We start from the raw sequence: 18963 nt of genomic DNA, 5'->3' as shown, positions 1-18963 counted from the left end.
GTCACGTGCTCTTCAGTGCGGTACTCGCGAGCCAGCTGGCAGCTTGGAATACTACGATGGTCGACATTATAAAACGAATGAAATAGCAACTGCACGCCATAGTTTTCTTTTGGGCACATTATGTTTCATCTTCAACTCACCTTCAAGTTTTGACAGCGCGCTTTGGAGAGGAGTCCACCATGCGGTGATGGAACGGCTACATTCTGAAAAGTTTCTTTGAGGCATTCGCATGTTCCACATATGTTCATGCGAAAATTGTGCTCCTTATTGTAGCCTAATAATGACTTTTGCGGTATTTGCGTATATTTGTATACGATTCTGAAGGTGGGTGGATTTTACAACTCTCGCCCACTCAAATAAGGAGTTTTTTCCATCCACAGTGCAGACTTTTTTTTTTTTTGAAAGGAGATGTTTTATTAGTTGACACCCATAATATACAGTCTGACCTTTTTTGAGGACGGAAACATATTTCATGCAAGAAGCACGGACTTCAAGCCGGACGCAATCAAAGCACGCACGCTCACCCATAAAATGTGCCAAGTTGCACTTCAATTTTGGACCTCGTCTGGACAACATTGATCTTTTCAGTCGACTAGAATATTTTGGCACGTGGGCAGGTGCCTTGGCAGGTGTGTGGCGAAAGGAAACCCAGGTGTAGGAGATGAAAGCGCCAGCACTGATCTCGGCGGTACTCTTCTCTCTCGTTTTGGCAAGTAAGTCCAGTGGAACGCAGCAAAGTCTTCGTCAAATGTTTGTTTTTCTTTTTTTTCTGTGTAAGGGGATTGAATTGATTTAGCAGTGTCACTATAGGCCTATATCATGTGAACTAATTTTGACAGCAGTGTAATAAAGTTCTGGAGCAAGGTTGTCAGAGGGCCTATCAAGTTAGACAGTATAGAGAACATTTTGGAGAGAGTGTGTTGGTCCAGAAACACCACAGACAGACAGTCAGGAGGTGCGCGCGTGCGTTTGGTTATCTTGGGTTAGAGAAAACATACTTATGCACCATTCTAAATTTCTTGCTTCAGGGAGATCTGCGCACCCTGCCGCCACACACACACACACACACACACACACACACACACACACACACACACACACACACACACACACACACACACACACACACACACACACAGGGACATAGAAAGAGATTCACACAGGTATGGCACACATTGGAGAAGGTTTTTTTTTATATTATTCAGCTGTGATTAGAGTTTTTACTTTGTTCCTGAGATGCATGACCAATGACCCATGGTCAAACTTTAAATTATTTACTGGTTTAAGTGCACCTTTCTCCACACTCCAGTGTGTGTGTGTGTGTGTGTGTGTGTGTGTGTGTGTGTGTGTGTGTGTGAGAGAGAGAGAGAGAGAGAGAGAGAGAGAGAGAGAGAGAGAGAGAGAGAGAGAGAGAGATACTTGATACACATTCAACATACCTTGATGCAACCCTGACCTTATTTCTGTTTTTGTCACTCAAACGCAGATATTGCATGCTCCAAACTCTGAATGTGCCACGTAACTTAACGTCATCAAACATTTATCTGAGGTAAATCTCAGTCACATTAATGAATAGCATAATAGTAGAGTACATCTATGGCCAAAATGCACCAAACCCCAAAAAAATTGATACAAAAGGTTTTTCAGCTGATTTCAATACATCCAGCTGTCCTTGCTAACATACTAAAAATCTAGGAAAATCTAACTTCAGGAAAGGTGTCATTTTCAAGATCAAAGTTTTTTTTAAAATAAAGGTTACTACATGATAATTACATTGGCATGAACTAACATGTTTTCAGGATCTGTTTGTTTGGAGTGCTGTTTGGGTGGATAAAGACACTACTGCTATGGTAATATCCATGTGCTGTTTGTCAGGGCACATCATCAGTGATGAATCATGGTGTCACTAGGTATTTTGGGTCTTTCAGCAGCTGAACTGAATAGACAGGAGCCACTACATGTGTAAGTAGAGGGCAAGGTGAAACGGTTGGTACTGGAGACAGACAATGTCCTGAAAGGACATAGGGCTTTAGCATAGCTTTCGGGTAAGCCAGAGTAGGGCCTGTTGTAGTTTCATAGGCAAGGGTCAGGGCCTTGTATTCAATTAGGGCATGAAAAAGAGGACATGACTGGGAAACTGAGGCTATGTGGTCAGAGAATGATAGATGGTCATCAACAATGACACTTAGATTTCTTGTGGCCTTATTTGAGGCAACAGTAGCAGAATCCATATTGAGTTCGATATCATGGCAACCTAAATCTTTGGCTGGGATGACCAGCAGTGCATTTGGGCGAGGCTCAACTGAAGCTTGCATTCCTTCATACTTGTGGATAGTTTAGAGAGGCAAGCGGAAATGTGTGTGACCGTGGAGTCATCTGGCACAAAGTAACTGTGCTTCATCGGTGTAACAGTAGTATGAGAAGCTGTGAGAACAGATAACATGACCCAGTGATGTGGTGTACATGGCAAATAGGAGTCCCAGCACCAGCCCTTAGGACACCTCTGTGGAGAGGCTATGATTTGAGGACAGCTGACCTTGCCCTTGATACATGCTAAGAATGATACCACCAGACTCAAAGAATGTCTGGAAGAACTTGAGAAACATAAAACTCAATTATTTATCTAAGAGAGATGTTAAATAATCGTGTTTTGAAAAAAAAAATGCTAGCTGGTGAGTCTGCACAAAGATTTTTAGATTTACTACAAAACAAAAAGAGATGTCCATAATCTCTTCTGAAGATATCTTCTGGCTTACTAGAAACAAAATAAAAGAGTAATTATGAGCTTGGCTTTTTCAATTTTTGAGTTTTTGCATTTTGAAATTTAATGCATATTTAATTANATATAGTCCAATTACCATATTAAAACATAACATTTCAGAAAACTTGCAATACATTTTTTTCTCACAAGTATGTGAGTAATCACCGGATTAAGTCTCATGGTGATATCGGCAAGCTAAATTTTTTGGCCTATTCACCTGGAGTGTCTCTTGACCCTTATAATAAGCCTATGGCAGCTATCATGAAAAAACTAATTTCCCAAAGTCAGATTTTACTAGATTTTTAGTATGTCATTTAGCAGGTCCAATAGTAATAGAATCCATAAAAAAACCTTTTGTATCAATTTTTTTGGGGTTAAACCCTAAATGTACTCGCCTATAAGATTTGTGCACAGTTTGTCACCTGCATGGAAAGGTCACATGATGCATCACTGTGTTCCTATCTGACCTATCATTCTTCAATCAGATCAGCATAGCTGCCTGTCTCATCCAGTTTTTCTGCATCCTCAAATTTGTCTTTGAGTTCTCAATTCTATATTTCACAAATGACAATTACAATCTCAAGTCAGTAACAAAATAGTGAAGCGCTTTGATTACATTACATTAAACAGACACTATGTCCAAATGACTTCCAACAGAGGATATGATTCAGCACACAGGGCGAATACTGACTGAATATAAGTTGTGAATAGGGGTTAGTTGGATATGAAGGAAAACTATCTTGGAAGGGATGACTCTTCTCGTGTTTCTTGATGATTGAGAGAGACAACCCTGCTCCTGTAGAAGCTGGTAAGTTGTTCCATTGTGTCCATTAAGGAACAATGATGAAGAACAGGTTGGATTGGGAATGCTTTGTGTGCATGGAGGGAATGCATCCCGGAAGGACCACCAGCCTTTAAAATAATCTTGAAGCTTAAATAAGTTGGAACAGTCCCTGAGGTAGCCTACCTTTGTAGGTGAGGGTCAAAGTCTTGTGCTTGATTCAAGATGACACTGTTAGCTGATGCAGGTTGAGAAACAGAGGAGTGAGATGGGTCCTTTTTATTAGACCATTGGCAGGGGGTTTATTGCACAACCAGTGCAATAGACCATTTAGGAGCGAGTCACAGTAGCTGAGGTACGAGATGGCCATGGCCTTTACCAGAAGATGTGTGGCATATGGAGTCAGGTCATGTGATTTTTTTGTCGAACAGTGCAGCACAGCATGATCAAGCACACAAGTCAATGTGGCCAGAGTATTATCAGTCAGTCATGGCACCCTTGAATTGTTTGACCTTTTTTGAGGTGACTGGTAGAGTTCATATTTAGTTTTATAGAGGTTAACCTGCTGGTGGGTGACTCCACCCAATCTGTACATTTTCAACTTTGGAAATCGTACATTTATTTTATGAGATATTATCTAATTCATTTTACAACCCCTTCATCAACCCTGGTATGCACAAAAAGGCCCAAATTAAGAATTCATCACGTCTGACCGTTCAAACATGAATGAATGAGTAGTATGATACGTGTATGTGCAACAGCAGTTCCCCAATTATTGATTGATTGATTGATTGATTGATTGATTGATTGATTGATTGATTGATTGATTGATTGAAAAGAACTTTGAAAAACTGAACCAGAATCAATCAGTCTTGTTACTGTAGGATTTGAAACATTTTGCTATGGGAAAGTAACAGGAATGACAGCAGGGTTGATGATTTTAAACAAATTTACCCATAGCTACCAAAAGGTCACAAGGTCAAATATCATACAGTTTGAAAGCATATTGCCAGTAGATTCGATATCAATGTTTAAAAGATATCTTTTAAAGTTATGGGTTAAAAATGGTAGTAGTAAGCTTAATAATGCTGAATGATGAACCCCCTCAAGTGTCATAGGAAATAGGCTGTCAAAATTACATGCTGTATAAGTGTGAAACTTTTTTGTCTCTTATTTGGTGAAAATCCTCTTCCTGAAGTGAGGTCATTCATGTGAATGATGTGATTGCTGGAATGTGCAATTATTTTACAGGGTGTGTTGTATGTCATTAACAGGGTTGACTTGAAACCAGTGGATGACGTATGATGTAGTGATGACATGCATTTATACGGAATCAAATTACATTTAAAACAATAAACTCATGTGGAAATTGTACAATTTCACTAAAAAGAAATTATAGAGAGGGACAAGCCAAAATCCCTGCGTTATCAACAAAAAAATCAGCGCTGGAAAATAATAATGAATTGCCTTGTGTGTAAGATGAAGTTGATGATAGAAGACTTAAAGTGGAAAGTTAAAGTGGAAAGTTTTAGTCAGATTACCTTGAACTGCCATGAGATTCCAGAAGTACTTGTCATGAAATAGCCCATTACAGAAAAAAGACGAGGTCTCTAGCTCAGGGCTTGGTTAACTTAAAGGCACACTGTGCAGGAAATGGTCAAAAAGGTACTGCAACTATGCTGCTCATTGAAACTGGGCTGCCTATTGCCAAATTTGATCTTTACATGAAAGTTTACTATAAACAAATATGTTCTAGTATGCTCCAAGTACAGTCACTTTTGCAGCTAAAAATGGCTATTTTTGGAAATTCAAACTGGCGGACCATGGGAAAGATCCCTCTTTTCATGTATGAAAATGCAATTTTCCCAGTCATAATGAATACTTGGAATTTGATGCTGGTGGTAAGTATTCATGAAAAAGGTAACATTAGTGAATGGGCAGCATGAATTCTGGACATAAACAACTACAAGTCTCACACAGTGCCCCTTTAACCTAGCCTGATAAACCAGACTAAATGTGGATGTCTAATTTAGTCTGGCCTCGATGCACAATACATCCGAAGATTGTTGATGAGAACAACCTTCCCTCAAAACCCTGCCCACTTTGATTCAAAACACATCTTTGCGTTGTAATTGGTTTGCCAGATTCTTGGCATTCTGGCTTCATTGAATCATTATGCGAGGCCAGACCCACCCGTAGACAAAACATTTTGCCGTCCAGCGGGTGGCGCTGGTTCACCAGGCTACCTTTAACCAAAAAGATTTGGTGGTGTGGGTCGCTGCACAAATGCATGACTTGGCTGGCATTTTGGAGGATCGGACAGGTATTGACTTAATTTGTCTCAGATCAGCATAGCTGATCGCTCAATTTGTCTTAGACGCAAAAATGTATTGATTCGGTGTAATGCCCTGGTATTGCTCTTTCATTCATGCTGACTGGTCAGAGGTGGATGTTTGTAGAAACTGCACCATCATTAGCCTGGAAAGACAGATACATCTGCATGTTATAACTACTACAAGAAGACACATGAGTTGGTGACCCAGAGATGTGATGTGCATGGGTCAAGGATAGTTAGTAGTAGTAGCACATGTCAGGGTGGTGAAATTGTAACGGAGGCTAACTAGCACAGAGTTGGCGTGGAACGTTGGTAAACCTCCCTCCGATATCCTCATACAGTTTCGTGCCGTTGGGCCGAGAGACTAGTCTCTTGGCCCAGCGGTATCGTACTGTGTCTCCCATTGCCGAACCGTTGTAGTTGACGAGGTCGCACGTTCGATCCCCGAGGGGGGTGAACAGGTGCAAGATGACCTCCGTCACAGTGGTGCCGCTGACCCGGGATGGGAGTGAGGTTTAAGGGGGAGAGTGTAACGGAGGCTAACTAGCACAGAGTTGGTGTGGAACGTTGGTAAACCTCCCTCCGATAGCCTCATACAGTCTCGTGCCGTTGGGCCGAGAGACTAGTCTCTTGGCCCAGCGGTATCGTACTGTGTCTCCCATTGCCGAACCATTGTAGTTGACGAGGTCGCACGTTCGATCCCCGAGGGGGGTGAACAGGTGCAAGATGACCTCCGTCACACAATCACAGCTAAAACCACTATTGTAAGGATCGAATGTTTTTTTCTTTGTTTTAAGTGGATTATTATTTAGTGGTGTATTATTTGAGAGGACAGTCGAGGCAAGGGACAGGAAATGAGTGGGGAGAGAGAGATGGGGAAGGGCCGGCAAAGGACGCAGGTCAGAATGGAACCCGGGTCGCCGGCGTAGTAGCCCAGTGCCCTACCGTTAGAGGCACGGTAGGGCCACGATGCCCATGTTTGAGATTACAGCAATATGTTGTGATTAACCCCTATTACAGGCTGAAGATAAGTCAAGTAGGATGAATACAGACGATGGTCCTACAGCTGTGTCAATCCTTAGGGCTCCTGACACTTACTGGCAGCAAGGCCGTTTCAGTGCATTGATCGCTTTTAAATCCAGAATCTAATGGGTCAGGTTAGTAGGTTGGTAAACACTGATGTCGAATTAACATTGACAACCACTCAATGCTTGCCTTACTTCATTACATTTTCAGCAGGAATCATAAAAACCTATTCGATTTTTAGAACATACAGTGAGCTGTGTGCCATTCTCTCTGATCGCTGTGCTCTTATTCTGATCTGAGGATTGTTGCTTTGACGATGGTCACAGGACCTATTGAGAGGCTTTTACACAAAATATATATTTTTTAAATTCTGTGGGCAGTTTTCATGTTGTGGTACACATGCATGACAGACAGGTGGCTCTCTCACAGGACCCATCTGCATGGACTCTCCTGTCATGCAAAGCTAATAGGGAGCCGGCTATTGAATAGTGCTTGTAAATGTAACAGTATATGCTTATTATTTATTTTAATGGTAGACTGCCCATTGTGACACAAGGCCATATGACAGTTCCAGTAGCTCTCAACAGTAAAAGCTAATTATAGTATTTGATTGGATGATGGTGTTCAGTTGTACCTATGTATCTATTTTAATATTGAACTACTATATTTCTTAAAGAAGGTATTAAACTACTTACTGACTGACATCTAATGTAATGAAGACTGGGTCAGGTATTTCTACTTGACCAGACTTTCATTTTTGTTTTTTGTTTTTTTAGTTGTAGACAAAGTAAAAAAAAAAAATACGGCTTACATTTAAATAAGGTTCTGTATGTCCAGTCTGAGCAACTGTACATTATAAACAAGAGTACTCACAATACAGTACTGTGACACAGAGGAGACAAGGACACCTGCTAGCAGAAGCCTGATGTGTGTGGGTATGCATGTCCACTTCAGTGGCAGGGCTTTGCAGTGTAGTGACGCTGTAGGGCAGAGGGGCTAAAATAAGCACCTGTCCATGTGAGGAATGGTTGAGGGTATTAGTAGTATGAGTGTGACTGGGATGAACTGACTAGAGTATACAGATGCCCCAAGGAGACTGTATCATAAGTCACTAACACAAGGAACAGGTGTGTGTGTGTGTGTGTGTGTGTGTGTGTGTGTGTGTGTGTGTGTGTGTGTGTGTGTGTGTGTGTGTGTGTGTGTGTGTGTGTGTGTGTGTGTGTGTGTGTGTTTGATCTCATGTACGTCTGTGTGATTGAGTGTGGCAGTCTGTGACAATGGGTAGGTGGGTGTACATCACAGGCACTTGGAGTAGATGAGGATAATTCAGTCACTCTGCATTTCTTTCTGTCACCCAGGATCACACACACACCACACACCACAGCACATGCATGCATGTTTCTCTCTCTCTCTCTCTCTCTCTCTCTCTCTCTCTCTCTCTCTCTCTCTCTCTCTCTCTCTCTCTCTCTCTCTCTCTCTCTCTCTCTCTCTCTCACCAAATATAAATGTGATTTGATTTTGCTTTTTCAGGTTTTTGAGGGAAATCTGAGAGTGAGCTGAAATTTTCAGGACACATATCTTCATACACCTATTCATGATGCCTCAACATTCTATCTTTACCTTTCCTTTGACTGGATAATATCAGTGCTCTCAGTTATTTATGTCGTAAAACCATTTCCTTGTCATTTCAAAGAATTATTGATGCTGTCCTATTTCTGTGGCGGTGTGAGCTCACCTGTGGTTTTGGGTGAATGTGTTGCTGTGGGATCTGGGCCTTTCTGCAGGACAGAGGTCTGCAATACACTAATGAGGTGTGATTGGTTGGTTGCACTGCACTAATGAGGTGTGATTGGTTGTGATATAATGTGACCTGCTCCCCTCAGGGTCCAGCGCGGCAGATGCAGAGGAGAGGCTGGTGGATTACCTGCTGGGCCCCGAGCGCTACAACAAGCTGATTCGACCAGCGGTCAACAAGACAGAGCAGGTCACCATCGGTATCAAGGTGTCCTTGGCCCAGCTCATCAGTGTTGTGAGTAAACACTCATGTGGCCAAGCACGCTCAGGCATCACAAAGCACCAACAGATTGAGCATAGTGTAGTGGAGTAGTGCATGTACTCTAGTAGACATGGACATGGACACCAAGACATGGTGTTTGTTTTATCTTACTACACTGTCTTTGGTGTCTCTGTTTTTATTTTATTAACTTATTGATTTATCCAGTGGCATTCTGTGACTTCGCTCCTGCAGAGTTGTGCATCCTATATTTCACAGGATTCACACAAGTAATAATCCACCGTAACTGTGCATGCAAGTTTAGAAATGATTTTGTAATACAGAACTCAACATTCATTTCTAATTTGTGTTGCAGAACGAGAGGGAACAAATTATGACCACAAATGTTTGGCTGTCACAGGTAACACGGCTCTCTTTGAGTAAATGAACATGTCATAAACACAATGTTTGCATGTGTGATGTGATCACTGATGTGTAATGGCTTTGTGTATTTAATGTGTTTCTTCTACAGCAGTGGAAAGACTACAGACTTGTGTGGGATCCTGACGACTATGAAGGAATTAAAATACTGCGAATCCCCTCTCAGCTTATCTGGCTCCCTGATATTGTTTTGTATAACAAGTAAGAGCAAGATGTTTTTCGACACTTGGGCTGCTCATGTGATAGTGATAGACGCATGTTAATCATCAGTGCATGCAAATAGTCTAAACTAAGCTTTATGTTTAAAATCAAATATCTAATTCCATATGTAATGTACTGCAGAACACCAAACCACCAAAAAACTGGGGGGGCTGATGTTAAATAGTAAGCCATTGTCACATTCCATCCAGTCTTCATGTGCCACTCTCTCTCTCTCTCTCTCTCTCTCTCTCTCTCTCTCTCTCTCTCTCTCTCTCTCTCTCTCTCTCTCTCTGTGTAACCGTAGCACCGTGAGGCACAGTGTGGTGATGGTGTGTTCTCCAGCTCACTACAACTCAGGAGGCAGTGGCAACAGCTCAAACTAGGGCAGGGAAAATGCTGTCAGCCACATTTTCCCTGCAATAAGGTCAATTTTATGCATTCGTCTTCTTCCCAAATAAAGCAGATGCACCAAACAGCTCTGTGCCATGTTTAGACAGCGACCACATAAACGTATAGAGACACAACGAGGGTGTTTTTTGATCACTAACGGGATAAACCAAACCCTTCTGTTGGATGTGCTAATTTGATTCAGGCAGATGGAGGTGTGAAATCGGCTGCTAAAATAAGCCGTGTTTTCTTTGGTGATTTTAATTGAAAAGTGTGTGAATGTGGTTAGAGGGGGCTGGATTAGACGACAGGGTTAATTAATGAATATTAATCAGCACACACAACATTCATGGGGGTGTTTGGCATGCATAAGCACAAGGAGGAGAAGGAAGTGAAGGTTTGTATATGTGGGGATTCTTCAACACCTCGGCTTGAGCTTTAACCACATCAGTCGCTTGGACTGTTCCTGTCTGCACTCACTACCCCTGTTCCCTCTTCTCCTCACTAGCCCTGCTCCCTCTTCTCCTTCTGACCCGCTTCTATGCTTCCACTTTTCCACATCATTGCTTCAGGACAGTTTGTGTCAGTGAGGCAGACTTTGAAAGCATATCTTAAGTTTCCTCTCTCTGTAGTCACACCTTAAGGCATTAACACATCTGCAAAAACAAAGCCAATGAATGAGTTGGCTATTTTTCCTCTGCTATTTCCCCTCTAGTGCAGATGGGGTTTATGAGGTGTCCTACTACAGCAACGCGTTGGTTGCAAACACCGGTGAAATCTTCTGGCTTCCCCCTGCCATCTACAAGAGTGCCTGTGCGATTGAGGTGAAGGATTTTCCTTTTGACAAGCAGAACTGCACCATGAAGTTCCGCTCATGGACTTATGACCACACGGAGCTGGACCTGGTTCTCACGTCTGACTTTGCGAGTCTGGACGACTACATGCCCAGTGGTGAATGGGATATCGTCTCGCTACCCGGACGGAAAAACGAGGACCCCAACGACATCACGTACCTCGATGTCACCTATGACTTTGTGATCCAGCGCAAACCGCTCTTCTACACCATCAACTTGATCATCCCCTGTGTGCTCATTACGTCACTGGCCATACTGGTCTTCTACCTACCATCAGACTGCGGCGAGAAGATGACTCTTTGCATCTCGGTGCTACTGGCCCTCACTGTGTTCCTCCTCCTGATCTCCAAAATTGTGCCACCCACCTCCCTGGCCGTCCCACTCATTGGCAAGTACCTGATGTTCACGATGGTGCTGGTGACCTTCTCCATTGTGACAAGCGTGTGTGTGCTCAACGTGCACCACCGCTCGCCCAGCACGCACCGTATGCCTGACTGGGTCTGCCGCGTCTTCCTGCACCGGCTTCCCATCTTCCTCTTCATGCGGCGACCTGGCAGCTCTAACGTACGCGAGAAGTTTCGACGACGCCACCTGAGGAAATCGTTCTCTGCGCCGTCATCCGAGGGCAAATCAAGGCAGACAGAGGTGGACACGCTGTACCTCAGCGATGAGCCAGGAGGGCTGGCAGGGGGCAGATGGTGCCCTGGGGAACTTCCTGAGGGGTCGGAGGTCAGGCAGAGGGTGAGGGGGAAGAGAGACGTCGCTGTGGACGAGGCCATCGAAGGCGTGAGGTTCATTGCTGAGCATATGAAGATTGAAGATGATGACGAGGGGGTGAGAATGAATAATTATGCTGCCTGTAATACATACATAGAGGGATGGGAGATATATATTAAACTGTGAATCGTGATATCGATTGCAAGATCGTTTCGAATCTGTCAAAGTGGAGAAATCGTATAGATCGTCTTGCAGTGAGGATGTTTACTATCAGTATCAGAGTGATGTCTACTTACTTCTTGTCTTCCCTTTTATTCTTTATTGTTTTCTTCCAATTTTGCACTTTATGAGAGTCATCAGTGTGTTACCATTTTATAAACAGGAAATTACAAATTGGTATATGAAATACGTGTTGTTTTTTGGAATTCTTATTTTTTCGATGGAAGACCATGATAAAAAAAAAGAAATTGAGATTTTATGTAAAAAAATCATGCATGTATATCAGAGTTGGGTTTACAGAAAAAAGATATGTAGGTATGCTGATTGTGGCTGTGTGTGTGTGTGTGTCTGCGTATGTGTGTGCGCGCACACAGATAATCGAGGACTGGAAGTATGTAGCCATGGTGATCGATCGTCTCTTTCTTTGGATCTTCATCCTGGTGTGTGTGACTGGAACCCTTGGCCTCTTTGTCCAGCCGTTGTTCCAGAGCTATAACACACCAACAGCAGAGAAGGCGTAAGGAGGTACTGTACAGCAGCGCATAGCGTATGCACACAGTTGCCTTTTGTGAGTGGCATGCACATTTATTTGAATAGCGACATGAATGATAATAACGAAGACGCAGTAAGCATATGTTTGGCATGTTATGTGTATCTTGGTGATACTAACGAAGACGCAGTAAGCATATGTTTGACATGTTATGTGTAACCTTTTTCTCATGTTGGTTTGTGTTCCAGGAATTCAGGAGATTTCTAAGCACTTGGCTCAGCTGACAGATAGGAAGACACGCCGCACCTCTTCAGCAATACGTATAGAGCACAGCCATCATCCAGCCTGTCACTTTAGCGCTGAAGCCACAACACTGACCCTCATAACACACACCAGACATTGCTGAACCACACTCACACACCTACACTACTTTGGCTCAGGATATCACAGACTCTGACTGATGTACAGTATACACAAGACCAGATGCTGTAGTAGGACTTTTCCTTTATTGCGTAGCTTTGTTGATGTTAAATGGAAAATGACAATTAAATTTCAGTACTTGGTCTTTTAAACCTTCTGTTTTGTTTTACTAATGTTTGTCCATACACTGTGTAGTCCTTTGATCCCTCTGTCTTTTTCTCCATCACACACTATATTACACATGCACGCACACGCACACACACACACACACACACACACACACACACACACACACACACACACACACACACACACACACACACAGAGAGAGAGAGAGAGAGAATGACAAATATAGACTACTTGTATGTAAAGTTACATGTATTGTTGACTGATAAATTATTGCATAGTGATTTGGGTCCTCAGTAGGCTTCATTGCATGTATTGTCTGAGGGAGCCTTTCAGATGAATATTGTCCGGACCGGGCTCAACCCGGAGGATAGGGTAGGGTATGTGAGGGAATTTAAATGGTTTATTTTATTAATTAATGTAGCCTATTTTTTTCATTTATTGAATGAGTTGTCTGAATTTTGGGCTGTAGGTGTCTTCATTCTTTAGTCACTATCTTTTGAAGGGGTTTTGGGTGTCTATCAGATGCCTCTGTGTTCTACAGTACAGTTGTACAACCAAATAGATTTCACTTTCTGATGACTTCCGCATAGTGTTCATTTTTCAAACTGAGAACAGACTGGCTGTAAGTCTAACATTCATTCATGCATTAGCAAATAGTTTATATACTCTTCATTCATTGTATTGTCGATACAATTTATGAAAGTTGTATCCTGTTTAAAGTTAGATGTGTTTGAGGACACCAACTTTTATTATAACGTGGTGACAACCCTGAATGCATGAAATGGAAAATAAAAAATGAGAGAGATAAACGCTGTTGATGCAGATGGTAGATGCGGTAGTAGGCCAACTAAAGAAGGTGAAAGAAAATGGAATTAAGAACAAACTCATAGCCATTAAAGCGTGAGAAACTCCAAGTTTGTAGAGAGCCATCTGTTTAGTCTCAGCTTTGGCCTGAAAATAGAACAGCCGGAAAATTGTTCAGTGACACACAACCTCTGACACACACACTCCATCAGTGTAAGAGGGTGCAAAGACAAAAATGCATGAAACATGTGTCTTTTGGGCTATGTGGATCAGGCAAGAGACTGAAGGTTTTTAAAACACAAAATTATTTACCACATGTCCCAAAAGTTAGTCATCCATGTTAGACAGGCAGAGGCAGATTATGTACACTTTTGAAAGACATATGACCAAAGATTTACAACTATTTTTTGTTTAAGACAGTGCTACTGCCTGGTCAGGGTCTAAGGTCTGCTGAAAAAAGATAAAACTAGAAATGCACTCAGAGAGTGCAGACCTCCGCCAAGGAAGCTGTTTGATTGAGCATTTGACTATGCTACACCCTAATTTTTGAAAGTCTTTTTTGTGGTTTTTCAACTTTATTTGGACAGGAGAGTGAAGAATGGGACAGGAAATGAATGGGAGAGAGAGACTGGGAAGGATCAGGAAATGACCCGGAGTCTGGAATCGAACCCAGGTCGCCCACTTAGCAGTGCAGTGCCCCACCATTTCAGCTAGTCTTTCTTCCTTGTTTTTTGTGGAGTTAGAAACTGGAATGCCAAAATTCCTATCCCGCAATGGTGAAGAATGCTTTTGAAAAAATCCTGGATCCAGATCGTGACCCGGATCACCACCAAAATGTAATCACTTGTTCCTTTTGCCATTTCCAACAACTTACATTTTCCAACAATTTAATTAATGTACAGTATGGCTTTTTGAATTATCCTGTTGACAGACAGACAGACAAACCAGCACGACCAAAAACATTATCTGCTTGACGGAGGTCATTACCCAAGTAGACTGGAGGCCCATGAAAGGTGGCGGTGGTGGTGGTGGTGGGGTGTTGCTGGAGAGTTGATGGAGTTTTACTGATGGAGACTATTTTCCCTCATACTTCTCCGTCATGTCTTGACATGTTGAAGTTCGTTATAGGGGTATCTTTTACATTTTCCCCAACAATTTATTGAGGGGTAAACAGGGAAAACATTCTTGAACGTCAGAATGCATATGTTGAGTCTTATTTTGAAATCTAAGTTGTTGTCTTGAATGCAGCCTTAAATTTTCCTAAATGTGGCGTGATAGTGCTGCTGTTTTCATTTCCATTGATGCTAATGTAAAGGTTATTACATGACAACTTTGTTTTGTAATTCATTGCTATTGAAAGGATCAACTCAATGACAATCTGTTGCAATGTTATATATCTATAATAATGTTATACTTTTAGGTTATTACCAGGTTTATTGCATTGTGGGAAGAGAACGATCCACTGCAGTTATGGCTGGACTCACACACACACACACACACACACACACACACACACACACACACACACACACACACACACACACACACACACACACACACACACACACACACACACACACACACACACACATATGCACACGTTTTGTAGAGATAGCACACACATCTAATACATCTACATGTAAATGTAGTGACGTGATGTCTGAGGAGAAGTGAGTGTATCTGGAATGTCGTCGCTCTCCAAGTCTATTTTCCAACCTTCAAAGACTGTCATCCACTCTGTTATACAGTATGTGTTCATGTGACGTGTTTCTGATATATGTGTGGTGCATAGAGAACAGTGATTGTTTCAGCAGTTTCTCTCTTATCTGTCAGTGCAGCAGTGATTTACAGGTGTGTGTGTGTGTGTGTGTGTGTGTGTGTGTGTGTGTGTGTGTGTGTGTGTGTGTGTGTGTGTGTGTGTGTGTGTTTGTGTGTGTGTGTGTGTGTGTGTGTGTGTGTGTGTGTGTGTGTGTGTGTGTGTGTGTGTGAGAGAGAGAGAGAGAGAGAGAGAGAGAGAGAGAGAGAGAGAGAGAAAGAGAAAGAGAAAGAGAGAGAGAGAGAGAGAGAGAGAGAGAGAGATTTAACCTGGTTCAAAAGCCTATTACTGCTGAAAGGCAGCAATTCTGAGTGTCAGCAGAATGTGCTGTGGCCATCGGGCTGTCCTGTCCTGCAGCTCATATTTACTGGCTACTACAGCACAAATCAGTAGCATGGTGTCTGGCCATCTCTATCCCCTCAAGGCTCTCACAGACACATACCCCAGGGAAGATATTTGGGCTGACCCTCGGATTAGAATAAATATAAAACATAAATGAAACACAAAATGTCTTTTCCAAATGATATAGAATGCATATTCACAGGATGTGATTTGTTGGGGGATGGGGGATTGTCCCCCTCTATTTAAATATTTTTTGTGTATTTTACGGCTTTATTTGACAGGACAGTTTGAGAGGTGGACAGAGAGATGGGGAGAGAGATGGAGAGGGGTCGGCAAATTACCCAGGCCGGGAATCGAACCCGGGTCAGCCGCATGGCAGACGAGTGCCCTACCAGGTGGCCACGGCAGGGCCCCCCTCTTTAGTTTTAATAGCGCCACTTTTTATTATACCTGATCTGATGAATATAGGCCTACTTGTAATCACGGTTCAATGTGATATGGCTCCAAATCTGATACATATCCCTTTTTTAACAAATCAAATCCCAAGGCACCCTGCATGGGTGTCCCAAAAGTTCTGATTCTGAATATTCAACAGAATGCATTTTTTCAAAAGTTGGTGTTTTGGACGATGATGGACGATACTCTCAGAGTCCTGCAGCAAAAGAGGTTCAACAAGTTATTACATTGATTGGGCAATTACTTTTTCACATGTGGTCATTTAGGTTATACTTATTTTTTCCTTAATGAATGAAAATGGCAATTAAAATGTGTTTTTATGTTGACTTGAGTGTTATCTCTATTTCCCAATTCAATTTCCTTGACCTGAAATTATTCAGAGTGACAAAGATGCAAGCTAAGAAATAAGTAGGCCTAAGGGGGCAAATTTTGCGCAGCACTCCCATTCCCAACTCTCACTGCCTAAACTGAGCCATGGACATCATTAAAGATGACTCGCATCCTGGCTACCATCTGTTCAAACTGTTTCCCACTGGCACGCACTACAGGTCAAGCCAGAACAAATAGACTGAATAACAGCCTCTTTCCCAAAGCTGTCACAATACTGAAGTCATACTTACACTAAAGACTGGGTTGACCTAGCCTGGTCCTGACCATCCCATAATACTACCATTTCATTTCGTATTCATGGTCTGGAGGTTGTGTGATCTGACGCGATTGCAGGAAGCGGGAAGTTTGCACTCAGTTATGGTTTGAAATGATTGGACAGCTCTCACCCAATCGCCGACAGTTACTCAACAACAACATAGCGCAGACGTTTACGTCATCTTCACGAGCGCTGACGAGCGTCCTCCCCCTTTCGCCCCCACGTGGGGCGGGTTGGCCGGCAAGATCCTGCTGGCCTGACATTGCTCCCCAGAAAACAGTTGCCAGATTAGTACGAAGCCAATCTTTGGCGGAAGTACGTAGGATTGCGTGCAAGGCTAGTGTTGACCTAGTTGACTCTGTTCTTCCTCTACCACACAGTATTCTTACTGTACCTTAAGTGTGCTGCTCTTCCTGATTATCAGCTCAGTTGATGCTCACTCACCACCTGGATTTCAGGTCACCGTCTTGCACTAACACTTCCCCACCTGGCGTGCTGCTGACCACCTCAACTGAACATGTTATAGTGCAGGGATTCTTAACCTTTTTGACGTTGAGGCCCATTTTTTCCAGTGCACAGTGTCACGGGCCCTATAGGCCTATTGTATTGTATATTACATTACATTATATTATATTATATTATATTATATTATATTATATTATATTATATTATTTTATATTATACATTATATGATATTGGGATAAGATAGTATAATATATGCTATATTATGATATGAATTTTAAATAAATATTTTTAATTCACAAGGGATATCCTATCACTGAATTAAGTAAGGGTTAACGTTCGGCGAGAAGGTCGCTACCGTGGAATAGCAGCACGACAGAGAGAATCTTTAGACCCCGACGCGGAGCGGAGGGGTCTTGTTCTCTCTGAAGTGCTGCTATTCCACAAAGCAACCGACTCGCCGAACGTTAACCCGCTTATTATATGGATATACTTAAATGATTCACACATGGCGGGGACATTTCTTTAGGCCTGTTTAATGTTAAGTTTATTATAGTTTTTCATGTCAAAAGATTGTTGCTGCGCAAAACAAAACAGTGCCGTTGTGGAACACCGCTAGGCAACAGCTAGGTAGCCAGGACAACAGGTGTTGTCTATCACAGCAGCTGATTAGAGTCTTGTTGAAAAGTCGCTTTAGCAGTGAAAAGTCTTGTTGCCATTGACAGCGGTCTGATATAGACCAACCCGTCCGTTATCGAAAAATAACAGACGTGCGAACGTTGGGGAGCCCCATTGAAATGAATGGAGCATTCGACCGATGACGTCACACCATATAATAATTATTGTTAATGTTAATCTCACTCCTCAAATCCACTCAAAGTTATCAAGACAGAGTGATTCACACATTTGAATGCCTCTCAGCTCAGAGTTTGCGTGACAGCTCCTGACTTGTGATTTGTAATGAATCTGCTGATCCTAAATGAAAGACACTTTTCTGCTGATGTTGAGATGCGACGTGAAAAGAACATAAATTCCACTGCTGCATTGAAAACTTTCCAATATCAAGCAAAATTCCTGAAAGGACTTGGACACTTGGACAAGTATAACTAAGGGATAAAGATTTAGTAACTAGAATTATTTTGAGTAGCCTAACTACTAACACATGAGGATATTAGGACACAGAAGACGTCGCCAAATCAGCTGGAAACCGGTTGGTAATTTCTCTTTTTGTAAATACTGCAACGTGTGTTGTTACCGTTTTCTTGATGAATTTCCGACACAGCGGGGTGTGGTCATTGCGTTATGATAGTTGCGTTTGGGAAAAGGCACGCTATTCTTATTGCGTCGGAAGCATTTAGGCTTAACAACGCTACTCGTCCATGCAGTCCCACGGCCCAGCCGGCCCACGGGTGCAAAATTGAAAGTTGTCTGCGGCCCTGGAGGTTGTGTGCGCGGCCCAACTTTGGTCCGCGGCCCTATGGTTAAGAATCCCTGTTATAGTGCATACACACATACTGTAGTCTGTGCTCTCTTTCTGTCTCTTTGTTCGAGTGTCCTCTCCTATGAGACTCCCATAGGAGAGGACACTCTCTCTCCATTCCTTCAGAGAACAGGGGACATATACATGTCCCAATGTTATCTTTCTGTCTCTTTGTTTGAGTGTCCTCTCCTCTATGAGACTCC

At 42.5% G+C, this 18963-nt stretch overlaps 1 protein-coding gene across 1 annotated transcript; it reads left to right on the top strand.

The window, feature by feature from the left end:
- The first annotated feature begins 452 nt into the window (after positions 1 to 452).
- Positions 453 to 12761, top strand: chrnb5a (cholinergic receptor, nicotinic, beta 5a). The gene is made up of 7 exons (XM_063220109.1): positions 453 to 713; positions 8787 to 8932; positions 9273 to 9317; positions 9429 to 9538; positions 10641 to 11613; positions 12090 to 12240; positions 12454 to 12761. Exons 1-6 carry the CDS (start codon positions 662 to 664, stop codon positions 12234 to 12236), a joined length of 1473 nt encoding a protein of 490 aa, XP_063076179.1. The 5' UTR covers positions 453 to 661; the 3' UTR covers positions 12237 to 12240; positions 12454 to 12761.
- The last annotated feature ends 6202 nt before the right edge of the window (positions 12762 to 18963 follow it).

The sequence above is a fragment of the Engraulis encrasicolus genome, chromosome 16, assembly GCF_034702125.1.
Source record: "Engraulis encrasicolus isolate BLACKSEA-1 chromosome 16, IST_EnEncr_1.0, whole genome shotgun sequence".
In the NCBI taxonomy this organism is placed as follows: Eukaryota; Metazoa; Chordata; class Actinopteri; order Clupeiformes; family Engraulidae; genus Engraulis; species Engraulis encrasicolus.
The sequence above is the reverse complement of the archived record's forward strand: the minus strand, read 5'-3'. Positions and strand labels throughout refer to the sequence as shown.